At 36.3% G+C, this 19221-nt stretch overlaps 1 protein-coding gene across 1 annotated transcript in view; it reads left to right on the top strand.

The window, feature by feature from the left end:
* Positions 1-13385, top strand: part of pcsk5b (proprotein convertase subtilisin/kexin type 5b) — a 215209-nt gene extending 201824 nt beyond the window's left edge. Inside the window, exons 26-27 of the mRNA XM_056463159.1 lie at positions 1086-1272; positions 12158-13385. Of these exons, the coding sequence (XP_056319134.1) occupies positions 1086-1272; positions 12158-12576 (606 nt within the window). The 3' untranslated portion in view covers positions 12577-13385. The remainder of the gene's footprint in view (positions 1-1085; positions 1273-12157) is intronic.
* Positions 13386-19221: the final 5836 nt, after the last annotated feature.

Genomic DNA, 19221 nt, shown 5'->3' with positions numbered 1-19221 from the left:
TACACTTTTATACACATATACACTTATTTAACAACACACTTTACATGCCAATTTGCACATAACAGCTGCACATATAACGCTGTATATAGTAATAAACATGTACATACACTTGTCAATCTGTATATTTGCACTCACTACTTACTTCTATTTTTTAAAAATATATATTTATTATCTGTTTTTTGTCCTGTCTCTGTAATGCTGTTGCACTGTAGAAGCTCTGTCACGAAAACAAATTCCTCGTATGTGTAAACATACCTGGCAATAAAGCTCTTTCTGATTCTGATTCTGAATAGCTGGCGATCCGTAAACAAAGCGGCACGCGTCGCGTTTTCAACGTGGTTTTACACACGATATGAGAAAATAAAGAGTTAACCTGATACAGTACACACGGTTACAAGTAACAAAACACAACTAAATGCATAATTTGCAAGCTAGAGTAAACGAGGCAACAACTTTAATCGCACGTACTTACACTTGTGAAATGGGGGTAGAAACTGATTCATGATGCACTGATCCATGTTCAGACAGTCTTTGCTGATCCTTCCTTTAACAAACCGATGAAGTCTTCTTTTTAAGCATGTAATTTCCAGAAGCACTCGAACTGCTCAAGACTGGGCCATATTGCTGAGGTTTCATCTTTGATTAGACTGTCAATAATATCTGCACAGCGTGACTTCATTCGACCGGTGTCTGTGTGTGTCTCTGTGTGTGTGTGGGGCTTTTTTTCTGTGTTAGTGGGCGCAGGTTTCAAATGTCCCGGGTTTATGCGCGCAACTACTTGTGTTTCGTAGCCGCGTCATCACGATACACCTAATGACTCGTTTTCAAGACGACTCGTTTGACGCACTATGAGTCGACTCTTTTATAGATGAATCAATAGTTTTAAACACTGTACACTTTCAGATTTAAGCCTTAGCTCAAAGTGAAGTGAAATATCCAGCTATGTTACACACTACATGGAAGGGCATTTTCAAAAACCCATAATATGGGCTCTTTAATGACACAATTTTGGCTATGCATTAAACAATTTGGTGTGTTTGACTTAATGCTAGACAAATCTTTAACATTATTTATGTTTTGCACAGAGTAAGACATGCTTGACGTGTGACCCATCCTGCAATGAATGTAAAGGCCCAGGACCATACAATTGCACATGGTGCCCTGCTCTGCACCGGCTCTCAGAGGATGGGAGGTGTCTTCATTGCTGTGGAGAAAACATGCAGACAGAATCAAGGTTCATTTCAGAATGCTGTCAGTGCCAGGAACTGAATGGTACAAGCTATACATTAATGAATTATACATTATTGATATTACTGATGTTTTCCTTTGTGTGTTTATAAATAAAAATATACACAGTTGTAGTCAAAATTATTAGCTCTTCTTTAAGGTATTTCTTTTAAAAAATATTTTCAGAGTGCTGTTTAACAGAGACAAGATTTTTGTTTTGAACACATTTTTAAACACAATAGTTTTTAGAACTTAATTAATTATAACAAATTTTGGGTTGTCTTTGCTACAATTTTTCTAATTATTTCGCAAGATGCTATTATTCAGCTTAAAGTTCTTAACTAATTAATTTGACTATGCCATTAACAGGGGTTGGACAATGAAACTGAAATGTCTCGTCCTGAAATGTCTTAGACCACAATAATTATTATTTATTTTTTTTGTGGCCAATACACAAGATCAATTCATCTTGGAAAGGGCAGATACAAGTCCTGCACAGTGGCCAGAGGGATTTGAGCCATTCTTTTTGCAGAATAGTGGCCAGGTAAAGATGTGATGCTGGTGGTGCAAAACATTTCCTGACTCGCTCCTTCAAAACTTCCAAAAAAGTGGCTCAAAAATATTTAGATCTGATGACTGTGTAGGCCATGGAAGATGTTCAGCTTCACCTTGTAACTGGACCCCCATCTCCTATGTAGATGATCCAGAACGCTGCAGCTCCACTGCTCTTCAATGAGCCCAAGAGAGCCCATGTGACACCTTTTGTAATCTCTCTGCATGGGTTCTCATTTGAGGCTTGTATCAATTTTAAATCATTGATGCTTTCTTACAAAACAGCCACTGGCACTGTGACACTATTACCTCCACCTGTTCCTGAATTTCTACATCCCCTCCAGCACATTCAGTTAAAAAGTGAGTGCTGCCTTGTAGTACCATCGCATAGAGGCTATAAATCACTATCCAAAACCTTTTCATTCAATGTTCTATACTGGTGGAATGGTCTTCCTATTCCCACGTGGACTGCTGATTCACTAGTATCATTCAAATGTCAACTAATATTGGGAAACTGACAGTTTTAACCCATAACTAACCAGTCTGGCAGATGAAGAAGAGCCTGAGTCAGACATTCAATTAAAGAAAGTTTACTGTAGACAGTTTTGCCGTTTCATCAGCAGAAGCCAGCATCAACACTCACACTGAGTTTGTAGACTGCTTTGCTTACAATGTCAAATCAACAACAATTACACACTAACATACATCACTGTGTCATACGTATAGGTGTTGTAGATGCATATATGTTGGTCGTTGGTTCTGACGCGTTTGTTGCTTGAACGGGTTAATAATAAAGTGAAATGTCCATACCTTTGCAAATAAAGTTGGATATTCCAATCCATTTATTGTCCATTTTGTCAAAATTAAAAAGGTAAACATCAAAACAAATATAAACCCGTTCTCACAGCCATGACGGTCAAAAAGTTTGTTTGACCTTCTTCTACACTCCTCAGCTCCACGTGAGGAGAGCATGAATACCATTTACAGCCTCTAGTGGCGTGAAAGAAAATTGCAACCCATAAATGGCTCCAACACACCAGCCCCTAATTGTTTATGAATAGGAGTAAGATAAACAATTAAATTAACATTTCTATAAGGAGCCATGAGTCTCAAAAAGAAAACACATTACATTGTCTATATTTCCCTTAAAACACAACCTTACATTTTAAATTATCAACCAAACAACATAACAAGCAACTCTGCTTATGTATTCATGATTTCTTCAAAGCTTTATGTTTCTAATAAAAGACACAATTTTGTTACTGGTCTCGTTATAACATTCATTTTAGTTTGGATTTTAGCAGATCTAACTAAACCCTTTTGATCTGGAAATGTTTCGAGCACCTTTCCAAGCAACCAAGAATTGTGAGGAGCTACATTGTCTGCAATAAGAACAATGTCACCTGCTTGAAAATTACGTTTTTCCATGGTCCATTTTTGTCGTTCTTGGAGTAGAGGTAAGTACTCTTTTATCCACCTCTTCCAAAAGAGGTCAGAGAGATATTGCACCTGCCTCCATCTCCTTCTTGCATACTGGTCCTTTTCATTAAACAGTCCAGGAGGAAGAATTGGTGTTATTCTCACGGTAAGTAGATGGTTTGGTGTAAGTGGCTCTAAATCATTTGGATCATCAGATATGCTGGTAAGAGGTCGATCATTTAGGATAGCCTCAATTTCACACAGAAAGGTATGTAATCCTTCATCATCCAATGTTTGTTGATGTAGAACGGAAGACAATACCTTTCTTACCATTCGTATAATACGCTCCCATGTACCTCCGTAGTGTGAAGCCGCTGGTGGATTGAAACTCCATTTGATGCCTTTGTATGCCATAGTTTTCTGAATCTTGTTTTGATTCAAGTCTGCCAGGGCCTTTCTCAGTTCTCCTTCTGAGCCAATGAAATTGGTTCCATTATCAGATCTTAATTGAGAAACTTGCCCTCTTCTACAAATAAAACCTATGCAGTGCATTAATGCAAGAGTCAGTGTCTAGAGAATAGGCAACCTCCAAATGGACTGCCCTACTGGCCATACAGGTAAAGATCACACCATAACGTTTTACAAGAGAGCGACCTCTTCTTACTTCAACCGGACCAAAGTAATCCACTCCTGTATTCGTAAATGGAGGAAGATCTACAGTTAATCTTTCCCCAGGTAGATCTGCCATCATTTGCTCACCTAATTTTGCTTTCTGTCGCCTGCAAAAGACACAACTTGAAAGGATTTTTCTGGCAGCTGAATTATCATGGGTGATCCAGTACTTCCTTCTTAATGTAGAAAGAATATGGTTCCTTCCACCATGACCAATTTGCTCATGGATGTTCTTAGGTATAAGCTTTGAAACATGCTGGTCTTTAGAGAGAATTACAGGATGTTTTATTTCTTCTGGCATTGCAATCTTACAAAGCCGACCACCAACTCTCAACAGTCCATCTTGTAGAACAGGGTTCAGCTTGTAAATAGCACTATCCTTTCTGATTTTAGATCTTCCAAATTCCAACGAAGCAATTTCCTTGCTGAATTTCTCTCGTTGACAGAATCGGATGACAGCTTTCTTTGCCTTTAAAAGATCATCTGAAGTCAAACATTGACCTGAAGTTTTAATTTTTTGTCTTTTGCGTTTCACATTTCTCAGGTCATCTGATGGCATGCTTGCCTGCTTTCTTTGGCAGCTCAGTTCCCGCAAAATGTCTTTTAGTCTCAGCAGCCAAGCTACTGACACTTTGAGTCGTCTCCAATCAGAAAAGTATGCGATTAGTGTATGAGTGGGATTGCTGACATCTTCTACAGCTGCAAGATTTGTTGTGAGCTCTCTTTTAACTTCTGGATCATCACTATCATCAGAAATGTCCATCTCAATGCTGTTATCTGACCATTCTCCTTTCGGTTTCCACAGAAACTCTGGGCCATTTAACCACCTCTTACTGGTTATGAGCTTCTGAACGGTCATTCCTCTAGATACATCGTCAGCTGGATTGAGAGAAGTGTGGATGTACTTCCACTGGGTAACCTCTGAAACTTCTCTGATAACAGAAACTCTGTTTGCCACAAAGGTACAAAATCTTTTGTTCTCATTTTTAATGTATTTCAGCACAGATGTGCTATCAGTCCAAAAACATGATTCCATTAAATCTAGCTGGATCTCCCTTCTGAGCATATTATCAATGCGAGCAGCTAGAACAGCAGCAGTTAGCTCTAGTCGAGGGATTGTGACTGGTTTAAGAGGTGTCACTCTAGACTTGCCAAGAAGAAAGGAGACATGAGTGGCGTTATCACTATACTGTAGTCTAAGATAAGTCATCATTGGTGACAAGTATCCCAAAGGATCATAGATTGAGCTGATCACCGACAAAATTCCATGTCTACTGTGCATTCGTTCTTTGCAGGCAGTCTTGAAATTGAACGTGTCTGTCTGCACACACCATTGGAGACCTAGAACTCTTTCTACTGGTAAGTGATCACAGTCCAAGTTAAGCTCAACAAGACTTTTGGATCTATCTTGCTCTGGAATGGATTGCAAAACCTTACGACTGTTGCTGACCCATTGTGTGAGATGGAACCCACCTTTATGACAGAGCGCAGAAAGATCCTTGGCCATCTGGATTGCCTCTTCCTCAGATGCTAGACTCTTCAGACAGTCATCCATATAGAAATTCTTATAGACTGTGTCAATTACCTCTGAATTAAAACTGTTTTGATTATCTTCTGCGTTCGCTCTTAGAGCATAGCATGCACAGCTAGGTGAAAAAACTACTCCAAATAGATGGACAGTCATTCGAAGTTCAATGATGTCTTGTGTTACATCACCATTAGGCCACCACAGAAAACGAAGGAAGTCTTTATCCTCATCAGTAACTTTTACTTGGTAAAACATTGCCCGAGCGTCAGTCATAAAGGCAATTGGTTCCTGCCTAAACCTTAAAAGAACTCCAATTAATAAGCTAGTTAAGTTATTACCCTGCAGTAACTGACTGTTTAAAGAAGTTCCTTTGAATTCTGCTCCACAGTCAAAAACAACCCGCAACTTTTCCTTACGGGGGTGGTACACTCCATGATGGGGAATGTACCAAACCTTTCCATCATTTTGCTTAAGCTCCTGTTCTGGTACTTCTTCAGCATAACCCTGGTCAACCTTGTTATTAATAAAGTCTGTATATTTCTGCTGAAATTCCTTGTTTCTTTCAAATTTTTTCCTTATTCCAAGGAGACATTGCTTGGCAATGGAGAGATTGTAAGGCATATTAACATTCTTGCTTTTGAAAGGAAGTTTCAAACTGTAGTGTCCTTCTTTGAGGCTTACAGACTCTTTCGTGATCTCAATGAACTTAGCGTCTTCTCTAGACATACAGTACCTTCTTGGTCTTCAAACAAGTTCTCATTGAAGTCATGTTGATATTGCTTCTCCAATAGCAATTCCAATTTTTTAACATCAATTCTGTTTACTGTAGCAGTGCAACATTCATTTTGACAACTACCAATTGAACCATTTATAACCCACCCCAGTAGGGTTCGAATGGCATACGGCCCGTCTCCATGACTATTCACAACTTCCCAGGGCTCAAGTAACTTAGAGGCATTGGTACCAATCAACAACTCTATGTTCGCTTGAATGTGTGGAATGTGTACAGAATCAAGATATGGCCACTCAGCTAAGTCCTCTTTCTTGACAATGTTAGCTGGGCTCACAGGCATCTTACTTTGTGTGTAAACTTCTGGTAGCCTGTAAAAGTTTTCACCAGAGAGGCTTGAAATCTCCAAGTTGTTTACAACATAGCTTGTGACTGTAGATTTGGGACTCATTGTGAGAAGTGAAATCTTTGTCTTACGTCCATTTATATTTAACCTCCTCATTAAACTCTCTGAGCAAAATGTAGAAGTACTGCCGGTATCCAAAAAAGCATAAGTCTGGATGACTTTATTGCCCAAAGCAGACTTAACTTGTACTGGAAGTATAGGAAGAATTCCATTGCTGTTCCCAGCCCCTGTATGATTACAAGCCTGTGTACATACAAGTGCATTGTTTACTGTTGGTGTAGTTGTTTCCATAGGGAGACTGCCATCAGTGTTAACAGCAGTATCAACTTTCTGTTCAAAGTGTATGTGCATAACAGTAGGATGTCTTTGATGGCATGTTTTGCAAATTAAACGTTTTGCACAATGCTTACTGCGATGTCCAGTGTACAGGCAGCCAAAGCAAACCGCCTTTTCCTTTAAAAAGCTCACCTTTTCCCTGTGCTTTGTTTTCTCAAACTGTTTACATTGTTCTAAACAGTGATTTTGAGAACAAAACAAACAAGTGACAGGATTACTCACTCTGGCTTTGAACTGGCAGTTCGAATATTTAGTTTTTATCTTTGTTTCCTTGGCTGTGTGTCCATCAACATCAGTAATACTGGTGGCAAAGCTGTTACCTTTAAATTTAGACTTTGATATAAACTGTGGACTACGTTTGTCCACCTCCTTCGGCCTACTGACCGTTGCTTTGTCCACATTCTGAATACAGCCAAATATTAGATCAGAAAGGATTTTAACCTGTCGCTCAATAAATGAGACAAGATCATTAAAGGATGCTCTGCGATCACGATGATCTAGAAGATCATATGCTGCAGTTCTCCATTTCTCTTTTAGTTTAAATGGAAGCTTTGAAACCACGGTTCTCATATTGGCTGGCATTTCGAGTTCTTGTAAGTACTGTACCTCTGACATTGCAATACAGCAACCTTGTAGAAAAACAGCATAATCTTGAAGAGCTGTAATGTCTTCTCCTTTGACTGCTGGCCACTGAAGCACCTTTTCCATGTAGGCAGCAGATACAAGATGATCATTTCCAAAATGCTCCTTAAGCATAGCTATAGCTGCTTGACAACCCCTTTCAGGCCTCATGTTCATGCAGCTACGAAAAATTTCCTTTGGACGTCCCTTTGTATATTGCTCTAAAAAATACAAGCAATCTCCTTCGCTGTTTGTTTTGTCTTCAACACAATACTGGAAAGTTTTCATAAATGAATTAAATTGTAAAGGATCTCCTTCAAATATTGGAATATCACGTGGAGGAGGGTAGCTAGCCTTTTGCTGCTGAATTAACAACTCTGTCATTCGTTGCTGTTTTTTAAGCACACTTACTACTGTATGCGATTGATCCCCAGCATTTGAAGAAGCCTGATGTCCTATGGTGGGTCCACTTGGCTGCGTACTGTGTGTTGCAACCCCTTTGTGCACTGGAACAGAAGTTTGAGCATGTGGCTGCTGCACACTTTTCGATGTTGGTGATAATGATAGACCATCATAGTTGTAAGTAGTGGCCACTGTTGATTTAACAGGAAGGTGAACTGAAGCTGCTGCTATTGGCTTTGCTCCTTTGGTAAGGTATGATTCCATCCCATCGGACACCATACTTCCACTGGTTTGATGCTCAAACGTTTTGAGAACAGATAACTTTGCAGTCGAAGCTGCTATCTCAGCATCAAGATCCAATTGCTCCCTTTGCTTCCTCAATTTTTCCACTTGCTCCTCAATAACATGTCTTTCTTTTAAAGATTCTGCACGAGCAACAAGAGCAGCTCTTTCAGCCTCTGCCTGAATGAGTGCTTGTTGGACAGATGACTTGGATTTAGAGCTGGATCTACTATGTCGACTCGACCTGCTACTGCTCACCCGGGTTTCAACATTGGAAACACTATCATTGGGATTTATTTCACTATCAGCACACTGCATTTCAAGTTGACGCTGATCCATCCATTTATTCACAACAGCACAAAATTCTTCAACCCACAGCAATTTTGCTTTAAACCATGTTTCATGTTTCTCTCTTTCTTCAATGGGTAATAAAACCGATAAAGACTCATGTGCTTCCCTTGCCTCTTTGACTTGAGATTGAAATGTTTCAAATGTGCTTTTAACCTGCCTTTCATTGTCAGGGTTAGTCATAAGATAATTTAGTGTCCTTTTGAGATTTGCTGCTTTTTCAAATTTAGATTTTCTAAGATTTTGCAACATATCAACTTTATGCAAAAACCCTTTTTTAGTAAGCTTAATCTCACATTTTTGAACCGATTGGTCATGTTTACCATTACCCTCTACAACCTGTGTTTGATCCTCGTCAGGATCGGTCAAGTTTGAAACACCAGTTTCACTTTTATCAGCCATTTGAATCGTAAAACATTCACTTATTATTTACATCATATACACAGCACATGCTTGACACAAACTCATTGTAAACACTGACAAACCATAACAAACAAACAGACCCTTTTTTTACTGTGTACGCACACCTTTTTTTCCTTTTAAATGGCCATGTAAAATGTCAAGTCAGTTTGATGGTAGCTCGAGCTTTAAAAATGTCACATCTCATACCTTCATAATCCAATGCTTGTGTAGATCAGGACTGAAGAAACAATGGAGTCCTCGTGCGCTGCTCCTTAGCCAAACGCATAGCTCCTTTGTTGCTTCACCGGTTGGACAAACACAGCGGTAATGCACGTCGAATCCCAGGAACAGCCTTTCCAATGCAGCCACCACTATAACACAAGCAATCAACGTGCCCCTCTTCTTCCTGCGGATCGGATCATTCGACTTTTCCTGTAGTCTGCAGCATGATCCGGTTCAGTCTTTTGTTATAAACTTTGCAAATAAAGCTCTTTATCAAAACCAGCTCCTAACAGCGGTCAAACTTTTTGACTTTAAGTGTAGATGCATATATGTTGGTCGTTGGTTCTGACGCGTTTGTTGCTTGAACGGGTTAATAATAAAGTGAAATGTCCATACCTTTGCAAATAAAGTTGGATATTCCAATCCATTTATTGTCCATTTTGTCAAAATTAAAAAGGTAAACATCAAAACAAATATAAACCCGTTCTAACAGCCATGACGGTCAAAAAGTTTGTTTGACCTTCTTCTACACTCCTCAGCTCCACGTGAGGAGAGCATAAATACCATTTACAGCCTCTAGTGGCGTGAAAGAAAATTGCAACCCATAAATGGCTCCAACAGGTGTTTTAACCTGATAGCTCTGAACTATATCTCAAATGATTACTTAGGCGTCAAGCATAAAAGGTCAGACATAACAGGGGGATATTTCTGTGGTCAGGATAATCAGAAGTGAAATTCAGCTTGTCTTAATGTCTCTAGTGATGAAGAGCATTATCTACTTTATAATTACACCAGACATGTTCTCACAAAAAATAAAAAAAATACAGAATACAATGTTTGAACCATTGGGTGCACATGGTCCTCCCGAATAGTTTGGTAGTCCTTGGCAGTGGTGTGACCATCTAGCACACAAGTATTGCACCTAGGCAATGGCATGATATTGCTACCCAAACTATCACTGATCCACCCCAGGCTTCAATCTGGGCATGCAACAGTCTGGGTGCACATTCCACATTCCACAGCCCTATATTTTTGCTGCTGGCATTGTTGAAACCATCATTTGACACTGGCATGAGTGACCAACGGTTTTGATATAGTAGCCCATCCTAAATATTGACCCTGTGGAGCTCCCAAGGAACAGTTTTGGTGGAAATAGGAGAGTTGAGTAGCATATTTAATCCTGCAGTGAGTTGGGCAGCTGTGATTTTATGTTTTTTTTTATACAATCTGGGTTAGCACCCAGACACCCCTTTTAGACAGCTTTCTCTTGCCTCCACAGTTACTCCTGATGGATGTGGTTCATCTTTCTTGGTGATATGCTGACATCACCCTGGATACCCTGGCTCTTGAAACATCACAATGACTTGCTGTTTTGATCATAGATGCACCAGCATGATGAACAACAACACTTTGCCCTCATTTGAACTGTTCTGGCAGAATGTGCAACCAGTGAAGATTGGCCACCAGGCTGGTCGAGTTTTGTTATCACTAAATTGACTAGTGTTTAAGTTTCATTGTCCAACCACTCTATATTTATATATATATATATATATATATATATATATATATATATATATATATATATATATATATATATATATATATATATATATATATATATATGACCAATCAGTCACTATGAATACTATATTGCAATACAAAGTACAAAGTACAAAGCACATTTTACATTTTAACGTGAACATTAAAGCTTTTATATGACCTGCACAGTACAGGATAATGCGTTCGCCTCACAGCAAGAAGCTCAGCTTGGTCAGTTGGCATTTTTGTGTGGAGTTTGCATGTTCACGTTTATATATATATATATAACAAATAAGTAAAGGGGAAATAAGTATTCAATGAAAAAAATTTCCAAAGGTGCTGTTGACTTAAAATTTCCACCAGATACTATGTTGATAACAATCAAAGAAATACATATATGAAAAGAAAACAAATCCAATTAGTTTACAAACTGAGTTATGTGTAATAAAATGAAATGACACAGAAAAAAGTATTGAACACATAAAGAAAGGGAGGTGTAGAAAGGCAGTAAAAGTCCAAACAGCAGCTGAAGTCTCATTCATTCATTTTCCTTTCGGCTTAGTCCCTTTATTAATCTGGGGTCGCCACAGTGGACTGAACAGCCAACTTATCCAGCATATGTTTTACGCAGCGGATGCCCTTCCAGCCACAACCCATCACTGGGAAACATCCATACACACATGCACAATTTAGCTTACCCAATTCACCTATTGCGCATATCTTTGGACTGTTGGACTGGAGCACCCGTACATACGCCAACTGACCCAGCCGAGGTTCAAACCCATGACCTTCTTGCTGTAAGGCAATCGCGCTACCCACTGCACCACCATGCACCCCGCAGCTGAAGTCTCTCAGAAGTTATTCAGCAATCCTCTGCCCTTTGTCATTGTAAATAAATATTAGCTACTTTAGTCCAATATCTATATTACCAGGATGATGAAGGTTAACTGAATCATATTAAATCAGTTTTGAATTGTGCAGTAATAAATGATTAGGCCTATTATAATATTGTTTTTACTGCTGGTCGTTATGGTGGTACTAACAGCTATTTTCTAAGGTGGAACATGATGTAAAAAGTTTGAGAATCACTGAATTAGGTAACTTAATATAATGGTTGTGGATATCAGAGAAAATTACAGGTGTGGATGGGTGATTTGTTTGAGTCCCATCTCAAATATCAAATACAGATATTAATAATAGCACTAAAACCAGAAGTATTAGTTGCTTTTATTGTTGTTGTTGTTATAAAGATGTTATAATATTCAGTGTTTTAGTATTACTAGCATGATATTATAGTATTTATTTATATTTTTCATAAGGCTTAGTTAAATAATGAATCACTGACTTAAAAATTACAATTTGTACATTAATCATCTTGAGCTTTCTATGCAAAGCCACTGGGTTATTGTTTCAAACATGTATTAAATACTTTTTTAGTCCTTAATGTAACTTTTAACCTCTCTTTTCTCAGATGAATGCATTGTTGTGCTGAACTACAACCTTCTCAACCATGATCCAGCAACTTTTGCTAATCCTGGAACTGTTGTTTTTACGGTTATATCTGTGTTAATAAGCTTGTGGCTTGCCATTTTTCTCCTCCTGCATTTTCGGCAAAGGAACACTTCAAAGCTTATTATCAAATCAAATGTCTATGCCAAAGTTGATGATAGCCCTTTCACCTCTGCCACCCTCAAAGACAGCATGCAAATGGAGTACTGTGATAAAGTTCAAGACCAAAATGAAGATGATGATGAGGCAGATGAAGATATTGTTTACATGGGGAGGGATGGGATAGTGTATCAGAAGTTTAAATACAGACTGCTGGAGGGGGAAGAGGAGGAAGTGGAGCTGGAATATGATGAGATGTATGTTCTCACACAAAATATATAGAAAGTATAGAATTCAATTCAAAAGGCTACAGAATAATGTTTGAATGTATTTATCAGAGGTAGGTAGAGTATCTAAAATATGCACTTGGGTAAAATAACAAGTACTTGAGGAAATATTTACAAAAGTAACAATATGAAAAGTCAAGTAAAGCTGCGGTCACACTGTATTTTTCTCCCTATAGACTTCCATTCATACACATGCAAATGCGTCAGACCGGAAATGTAAGGTCATGCGGCAAGTTTCACAGTTCGCTGCGTTGGAAAGTTCAAGCTTGGTGAACTCTGACCTGCTAAATTGCATCATATGATTGCATGAGACCAATTGAGGATCAAAACATGACCTCTGGACAGAAATTTAAAACATGGACCAATCGCTTGCTTTTTTTAAATGTCTAATCATCTTGTTTAATCCCGCCCCTTTATATATATATATAAACAGAAAACAAAGCAAAAACCTTTTTTTTTGGTTGGCTTTTATGATTTCCAACACAATCTCATGGCAATTTGTAACTTTTTTTTGTGGAATTCGTATGAATTCCTACAATCTCAATCATACAATTTAGTACGATTTGCTAATCCCCCAATGATGGTTGGGTTTTGGGACGGGGTTGGGTGCCAAAATCATGCATTTTTGTACAACTGAACTTAAAACGTAAAAGAGTTACATTTCCTTGTGAGACCAGGCTGCCATTTCACATTCGCTTTTTTCACAACACAAACTTGTAAACATCTGCATTTAAACAAGAGAGAACAAAAAAGTATGAATTTGTCTGTAAAAGTAAATAAACTCCAAGGGATTTCTAAAACGTCTTTTATTTGTCGTATTGTATCTTTGTTACTTCCTAGACACCCTATAGACCCGGGTTGTAACAGTTTGCATTTCAGTATGTAAATATTAATTGGGTCATATTCTTTCTTAAACAGTATTACAAGTTTTTACTGTTGGCACTCAAAATAAACACACACACACACACACACGCACACGCACACACACACACACACACACACATTTAAACATATTATAAAACACGTAAGCATTATATTTAAACATAACAATGGTTTAATGGTAAAACTGTTTGTTTAAACAAGGTGTTTAAATGTTTATTTTTAATGGTTAAACGGTGTAAATTAATATGTCGCTGACTAATTAGCTCTTCCTTTTAAGAGCAGTTCCTTTAAAAACATATTTTATTTGCATATTTTATGCAATCTCAGAAATAAAGAAATAGAGATAAAATGTTTATTTTGCATGCACGTTGTCCACTAGTTTTTATTTTTTATTTTTTTTATAAACAATAAACATTGAATAAACAACATTGAATAATAAACATTGAATAAACAAGAGAGAGGGGGGAGGGAGGGATAAAATAAAAAATAATAACACAATAAAAAATATAAGGAAAATAAAAAAGAGAGAAATATATAAAGAATTGAATGAAAGATTTCTTCATTCAAGATATTTCTTCAAAAACAAAACTATTTTATTATCAATTAATCTAAGTGAAGTTATTACATGTTCTATTTTACATTGTAAGTGTTAACATTTATATCAGTATCATTTAAAGAAACCTTTGTAAAAATATGATTTCCCAACAAGGAGAAGAAAATTATAGATTAAAAATGTACATAGCTTAATGATTTGTTTTGCTTTTCAAAATAACATAAAACATCCATGAGGTGCAAATTGGAACTCATGTTAACCTTGGAAATTAGAACTTAAATCATTCCAAAACAGTGATGATAAATTGCATGAAATAATAAATCAAGTATCAAATATTAAAAAAACACAATATTTGAATAAAAGTGCATTACTGGGGCTAATATTTTGAACATTTTTTAAAGTTAAAACGCTTTTATATGATTAGAAATGCAACATTTATATGGTAATAACCATGTTTTCCTCCATTGAATGTTACCAATTATATAATTTTGACAACTCTTTGAAACATGCCTAATACCTAAAGGAAGCTTTCATCAGACACAGTGTTTAAATTTACAATTGAAATTTATACAAATTGAAATGAATGTTACAAATTTGTTCTGAAATGCTCATCCCAAACTGCTCTACATCTACTCTACAGACTCTAAATCAGGAGTGCCCAAACTTTGGTCCTGGAGGGCCACTATCCTAAAGAGTTTAGCTCCAACTCCAAGAATTATTAGGTCAGCATTCATTCTTCCACAGTAAAAAAAATAAGGCTTTTCTTTTGTAAAGTCTCTCAAGCCAAGCGTGTTTACCAAGATAATACCCAATTTTTAAACTTTTAACTCTTTGTAAAATAAAAGTTTTGTATTTTCATGTAAAAAAAAACTACATAATGAAAGAAAAAACTAGAATAAAGTTGAATGCAAATAGAAAAAATCTATTGATATAAAAAATGCACTCTTTTTGAAACTTACCACTGTAAACCTGTAATATCAAAGAGGAAATTAAAGCTAACAACTACTCTGGGTTGGATTTTCAACCCAAACGCTGGGTTAAGACAGTTGGGTAACAACGCTGGGTTGGTTTAACCCTTTTTGGGTTAGCAGGAGTTCTAATGAATCCGCACATGAAGCGCTGATTAATAATTTTCTTTCTTTTTTTGTTATTGTAGATTAATCCTAAATTTGTAACTATTGCAGAAACTTCCCCATAATTCAAATCACATCACTGAAAGCATTTTGACGTTGTGTAAAACAATAATGACAGAAGGAGTTGGGGTGGCACCTAAATGCTTTCTTAGGTTATTAAAGGTGCTTTTTGTGACTGCTTGTTTATTCTGCATTAATGCATTCAGTGTAAAGTTGCAAAATTAATCATTAAAATATTAGGATCTCAGTTCAAACACCTACACAACATAAATAAATAATAAATACATTTTTCAGTTACAAACAAACAAACAAACAATCAAATAAAATAGAAGTACTGAGATTATAGTTCAGATATAAACACTGATGTTTATAGTTAAGATTAAAATCACCATTTAATGCAACTTGACACATTATTTAACCAAAAGGTGGAGACAAACCATGAAAATATGTGACTAAATACTTTTTCAAAAATAATACATATAGTACTGAGACATGACGTTTTATGAGTGAATTATTGAATCACTTATTAAAAAATGGGACAAAAAATAAAGATGATGTGTTGTACAAGATTCTAATGTTAGATTAATACATTTTCCATTTCAGAAACATTAGTGAAGATAATTTTTTGCAGTATTGAATATTGGACTTTTTTTATTCAGCTGGTTATTTCTTGATTTAATTTTTTTTTAATTACAGGTTCTAAGTTTTGTTAAAGCCAACATTTTCTTGAAGTATTGTTTTTGTAATAAATAGAAAGTAAATTAAGTTTGTCTTCTGCCTTTTTTTTTTTTTTTGGTGATATGATGGGTCCAATTTATGACTCAAAATGTGATCTGAACCATGAGATTTGTGATCCATTACACCACTAGTATTTAATAATGTTCATAACTAGAATGCATCTGCTTTGCTGTATAAACTAAATGTGCAATTTTAGGGTTTCAATCAATTTAATTTAGATTACCTCACAGCCAAGTCACAGTCGTGCTCTGCCTCAGAACAACTCAGTGAATGGGTGAGCACAGCGAGACATCTCCATTGGAATATGCTTGGAATGTAAGTACTTTAAAAACACTATTTTATATGTTAAATCCACATTATTTATTAGAATGTAATGACTGTGTTAGAAATGTGATTGTAAAACATGCTCTGCTTTTAATTTCAATCAAACTTATATATGTGAGTGTGTGTGTGTATATTATAAACTGCTATTGAAAGCACAAATCTAACAAGCAATATACACTAGCCTTTACTCTTTTGCATTTAGCTCAATATTGTTCCATCTGTAGTAGTTCAAGGTCATTCCACCTTGATTATTAACAGTATGGATGCTCTCTTTTCTAGCATGTTTAATACTGTTGTCTTCATCAAATTAAAAAAAAGCTAGAGATAATAAAACTAGACCATGGTATAACAATTATTAACTGATAACTTATTTAGCATTCTTATTTTTTAAAAAACAAATAACCAGTTGTCATCTAAACAAAGATAATCCTGTTTGTTCTTCCTCTGTGGGTATAACCATGTGTGATCATTCTGGTCTAGAACATCTGTCTGTGTTTATTTCTCTTTTGTCTTGCAGTATGGATGAGGATTTATTGAGGAAAATGAGGATGGGAGTCTTCTTTCTCAAGGAAAAATAGATGGACGGCTTAACAACTCTCAGATTCTTTCTGATTTGCCCAGCTGACTTATTTAGCAGAAGGGGAGATGAATGACATCAGCTAGTTCCACATGGTCTAAATATCTTGACCAAATATGGGACTTATTTTCACGCTTAACAATCAATCTTGCAAAGTCTGAATTTGCAAAAGCGACAGTCACCTAGTTGGAAGCAGGTATGTAAAGCCTATTGTTGCAAAAGTCAAAGCTGTAGTTTTCCAACTCCCTAAAATCTGCATGAATTAGATCATTTTCTTGGAATAACTGGTTACTATCAGAGTTTTTGTAAAAACTTTGCTAGCATTGTTTCAGATCAGACTGATCTGTTGAATCCAAAATTTGTCTACCAGTGGTCTGAGACAAGTCAACAAGCCTTTGAAAATTAACCCTTAATTAAAATGAAACCCTTGCTCTTCTTCTGGCTATTCAAAGCTTTGGAGTATACAGTATTTAGGGTTGATTGGTGCACCAATTATTGTTTATACCAATCAAAACCCCTTATTATTTTATTTTTAAGCGGATGAAAATTGTAACCAACAAATCATGTAGTCTCAGTTTACAACCTTTCTAAGCATGCATGAGGGAAAGTTAATGTGATCACTGACACTCTCTAGGGTATAACATTATGTTCATATTGCATGTTTATCTTTTGTCCTTCTTTTTACATTTCTAGGGTCCATAGGTGCTGGGAAAGGAGGAGAAGTGAGATTTTTGAAGATATTTGATTATTTTGTGGTTCCTTACTAACTTTCTTTCTTTGATTATTTGCAGAATCATTTTGAGGAGGCAGGTGTTACAATCTTGTCTTCCCTTCTTGTACCTTTTGGTGGACTCGCAGTGTGACTTTAGGAAAAGATACGATAGGCTACATTTGTCATCAGTATCTGTCTCTATCTCAGAATTAAAGTGTGATTGGTATGGCACGTGTATTTTAGATACTAGTTTTTCCGTTCTAGCTCATTTATTAGATACTAATGCTATTTTTTAAGGTAGCTATAGTGTTTATTCTGTGTAGCCAACATTTTATTTGATATAGCCTACTAGTAGGGTAAATTCAGGTAATCTGGGACACTTCAGCTTTTTTTTTTTTTTTTTTTCAAATTTAACTTCAGCTAACTATTTTAAAGTCTATCTAACTAATTAGAACAACATATTAGACTTTTCTAAAATCCCTAAGATGTTTTCTACCCACATAAGAGAAAAATAATATGCAGATTTTATACTGAAAGGAGTCTTGTCACATTTGCTAGTGCTACATTCTTTGAACAAGTTGTATTAATTACATTCATTTACCAATGTGTGGTGACGAAAAAAACATCAAAAATATGTCACTGAATAGTTTTTCAAAAATGACACATCTAGTAATTAAACAGTTTTATGAGTGGATTTTTGAATTATTAATAGAAAATGAGACTGAAAAATAAATGTGTTGTACATGATTATAATGTTAGATTTATATATTTAGCCTAATCAGCAACAATAGCTAATTTTTCAAGATAATTTTTTGACATTGTTAAATATTTAACAGGGCAGCACAGTGGCGCAGTGGGTTGCACAATCACCTCACAGCAAGAAAGTTGCTGGTTCGACTTTCTGTGTGGAGTTTGCATGTTCTCCCCGTGTTCCCATGGGTTTCCTCAGGGTGCTCCCGTTTCCCCCACAATCCAAAGACATGCGCTATAGGTAAATTGAATGAGCTAAATTGGCCGTAGTGTATGTGAGTGTGTGGGTGTTTCCCAGTGTTGGGTTGCAGCTGGGCATCCGCTGCGTAATCTGCTGCATAAAACATATGCTGGATAAGTTGGCGGCTCATTCCGCTGTGGCGACCCCTGATTAATAAAGGGACTAAGCGGAAAAGAAAATGAATGAATATTTGACTTTTTTATTATATTTTTTTTAATTTTTAATTTTAACTTTAGTCATTTCTTGATTTTTATTTGTATTAAACTTACAGGTTCCAAGTTATGTTTGTTAAAGCCAAAAGTTTCTTGCAGTAATGTTTTTTTTGTAATAAATGGAAAGCAAATGACATTTGTCATCTCTCTTTTTTGCTGATGTGTAAAATGGTCTAATCCATGACTCAGAAACTATATTGAGATCCAAAATTTGATATTTGTGATCCGTTACACCACTAATTAGTATTCATTTTTGTACCTGCTTATTTATTTATTTTTTGACAACTAAACCTAAACATGCTAAAACAATATTATGATTGTTTTTCCCCAGACTGATCCTGCTGTTGCACGACTTCTGAATGTAGAAGAACTGTCTAAGTATATTGCTTGATAAAAAGAAAGGGTTTTTGCAAAGAACTGGAAGCCAGCAAAGGCAGAAGAACATGAGAATGGAGACAGAAAACAAAAACTAATTAATCGAAAGTACCAGCAGTTCAAAATCAGAAAAAATAAGTATG

This window comes from Danio aesculapii, chromosome 8 (genome assembly GCF_903798145.1).
Source record: "Danio aesculapii chromosome 8, fDanAes4.1, whole genome shotgun sequence".
NCBI lineage: Eukaryota > Metazoa > Chordata > Actinopteri > Cypriniformes > Danionidae > Danio > Danio aesculapii.
This window is presented reverse-complemented; position numbering and strand designations above follow the sequence as displayed.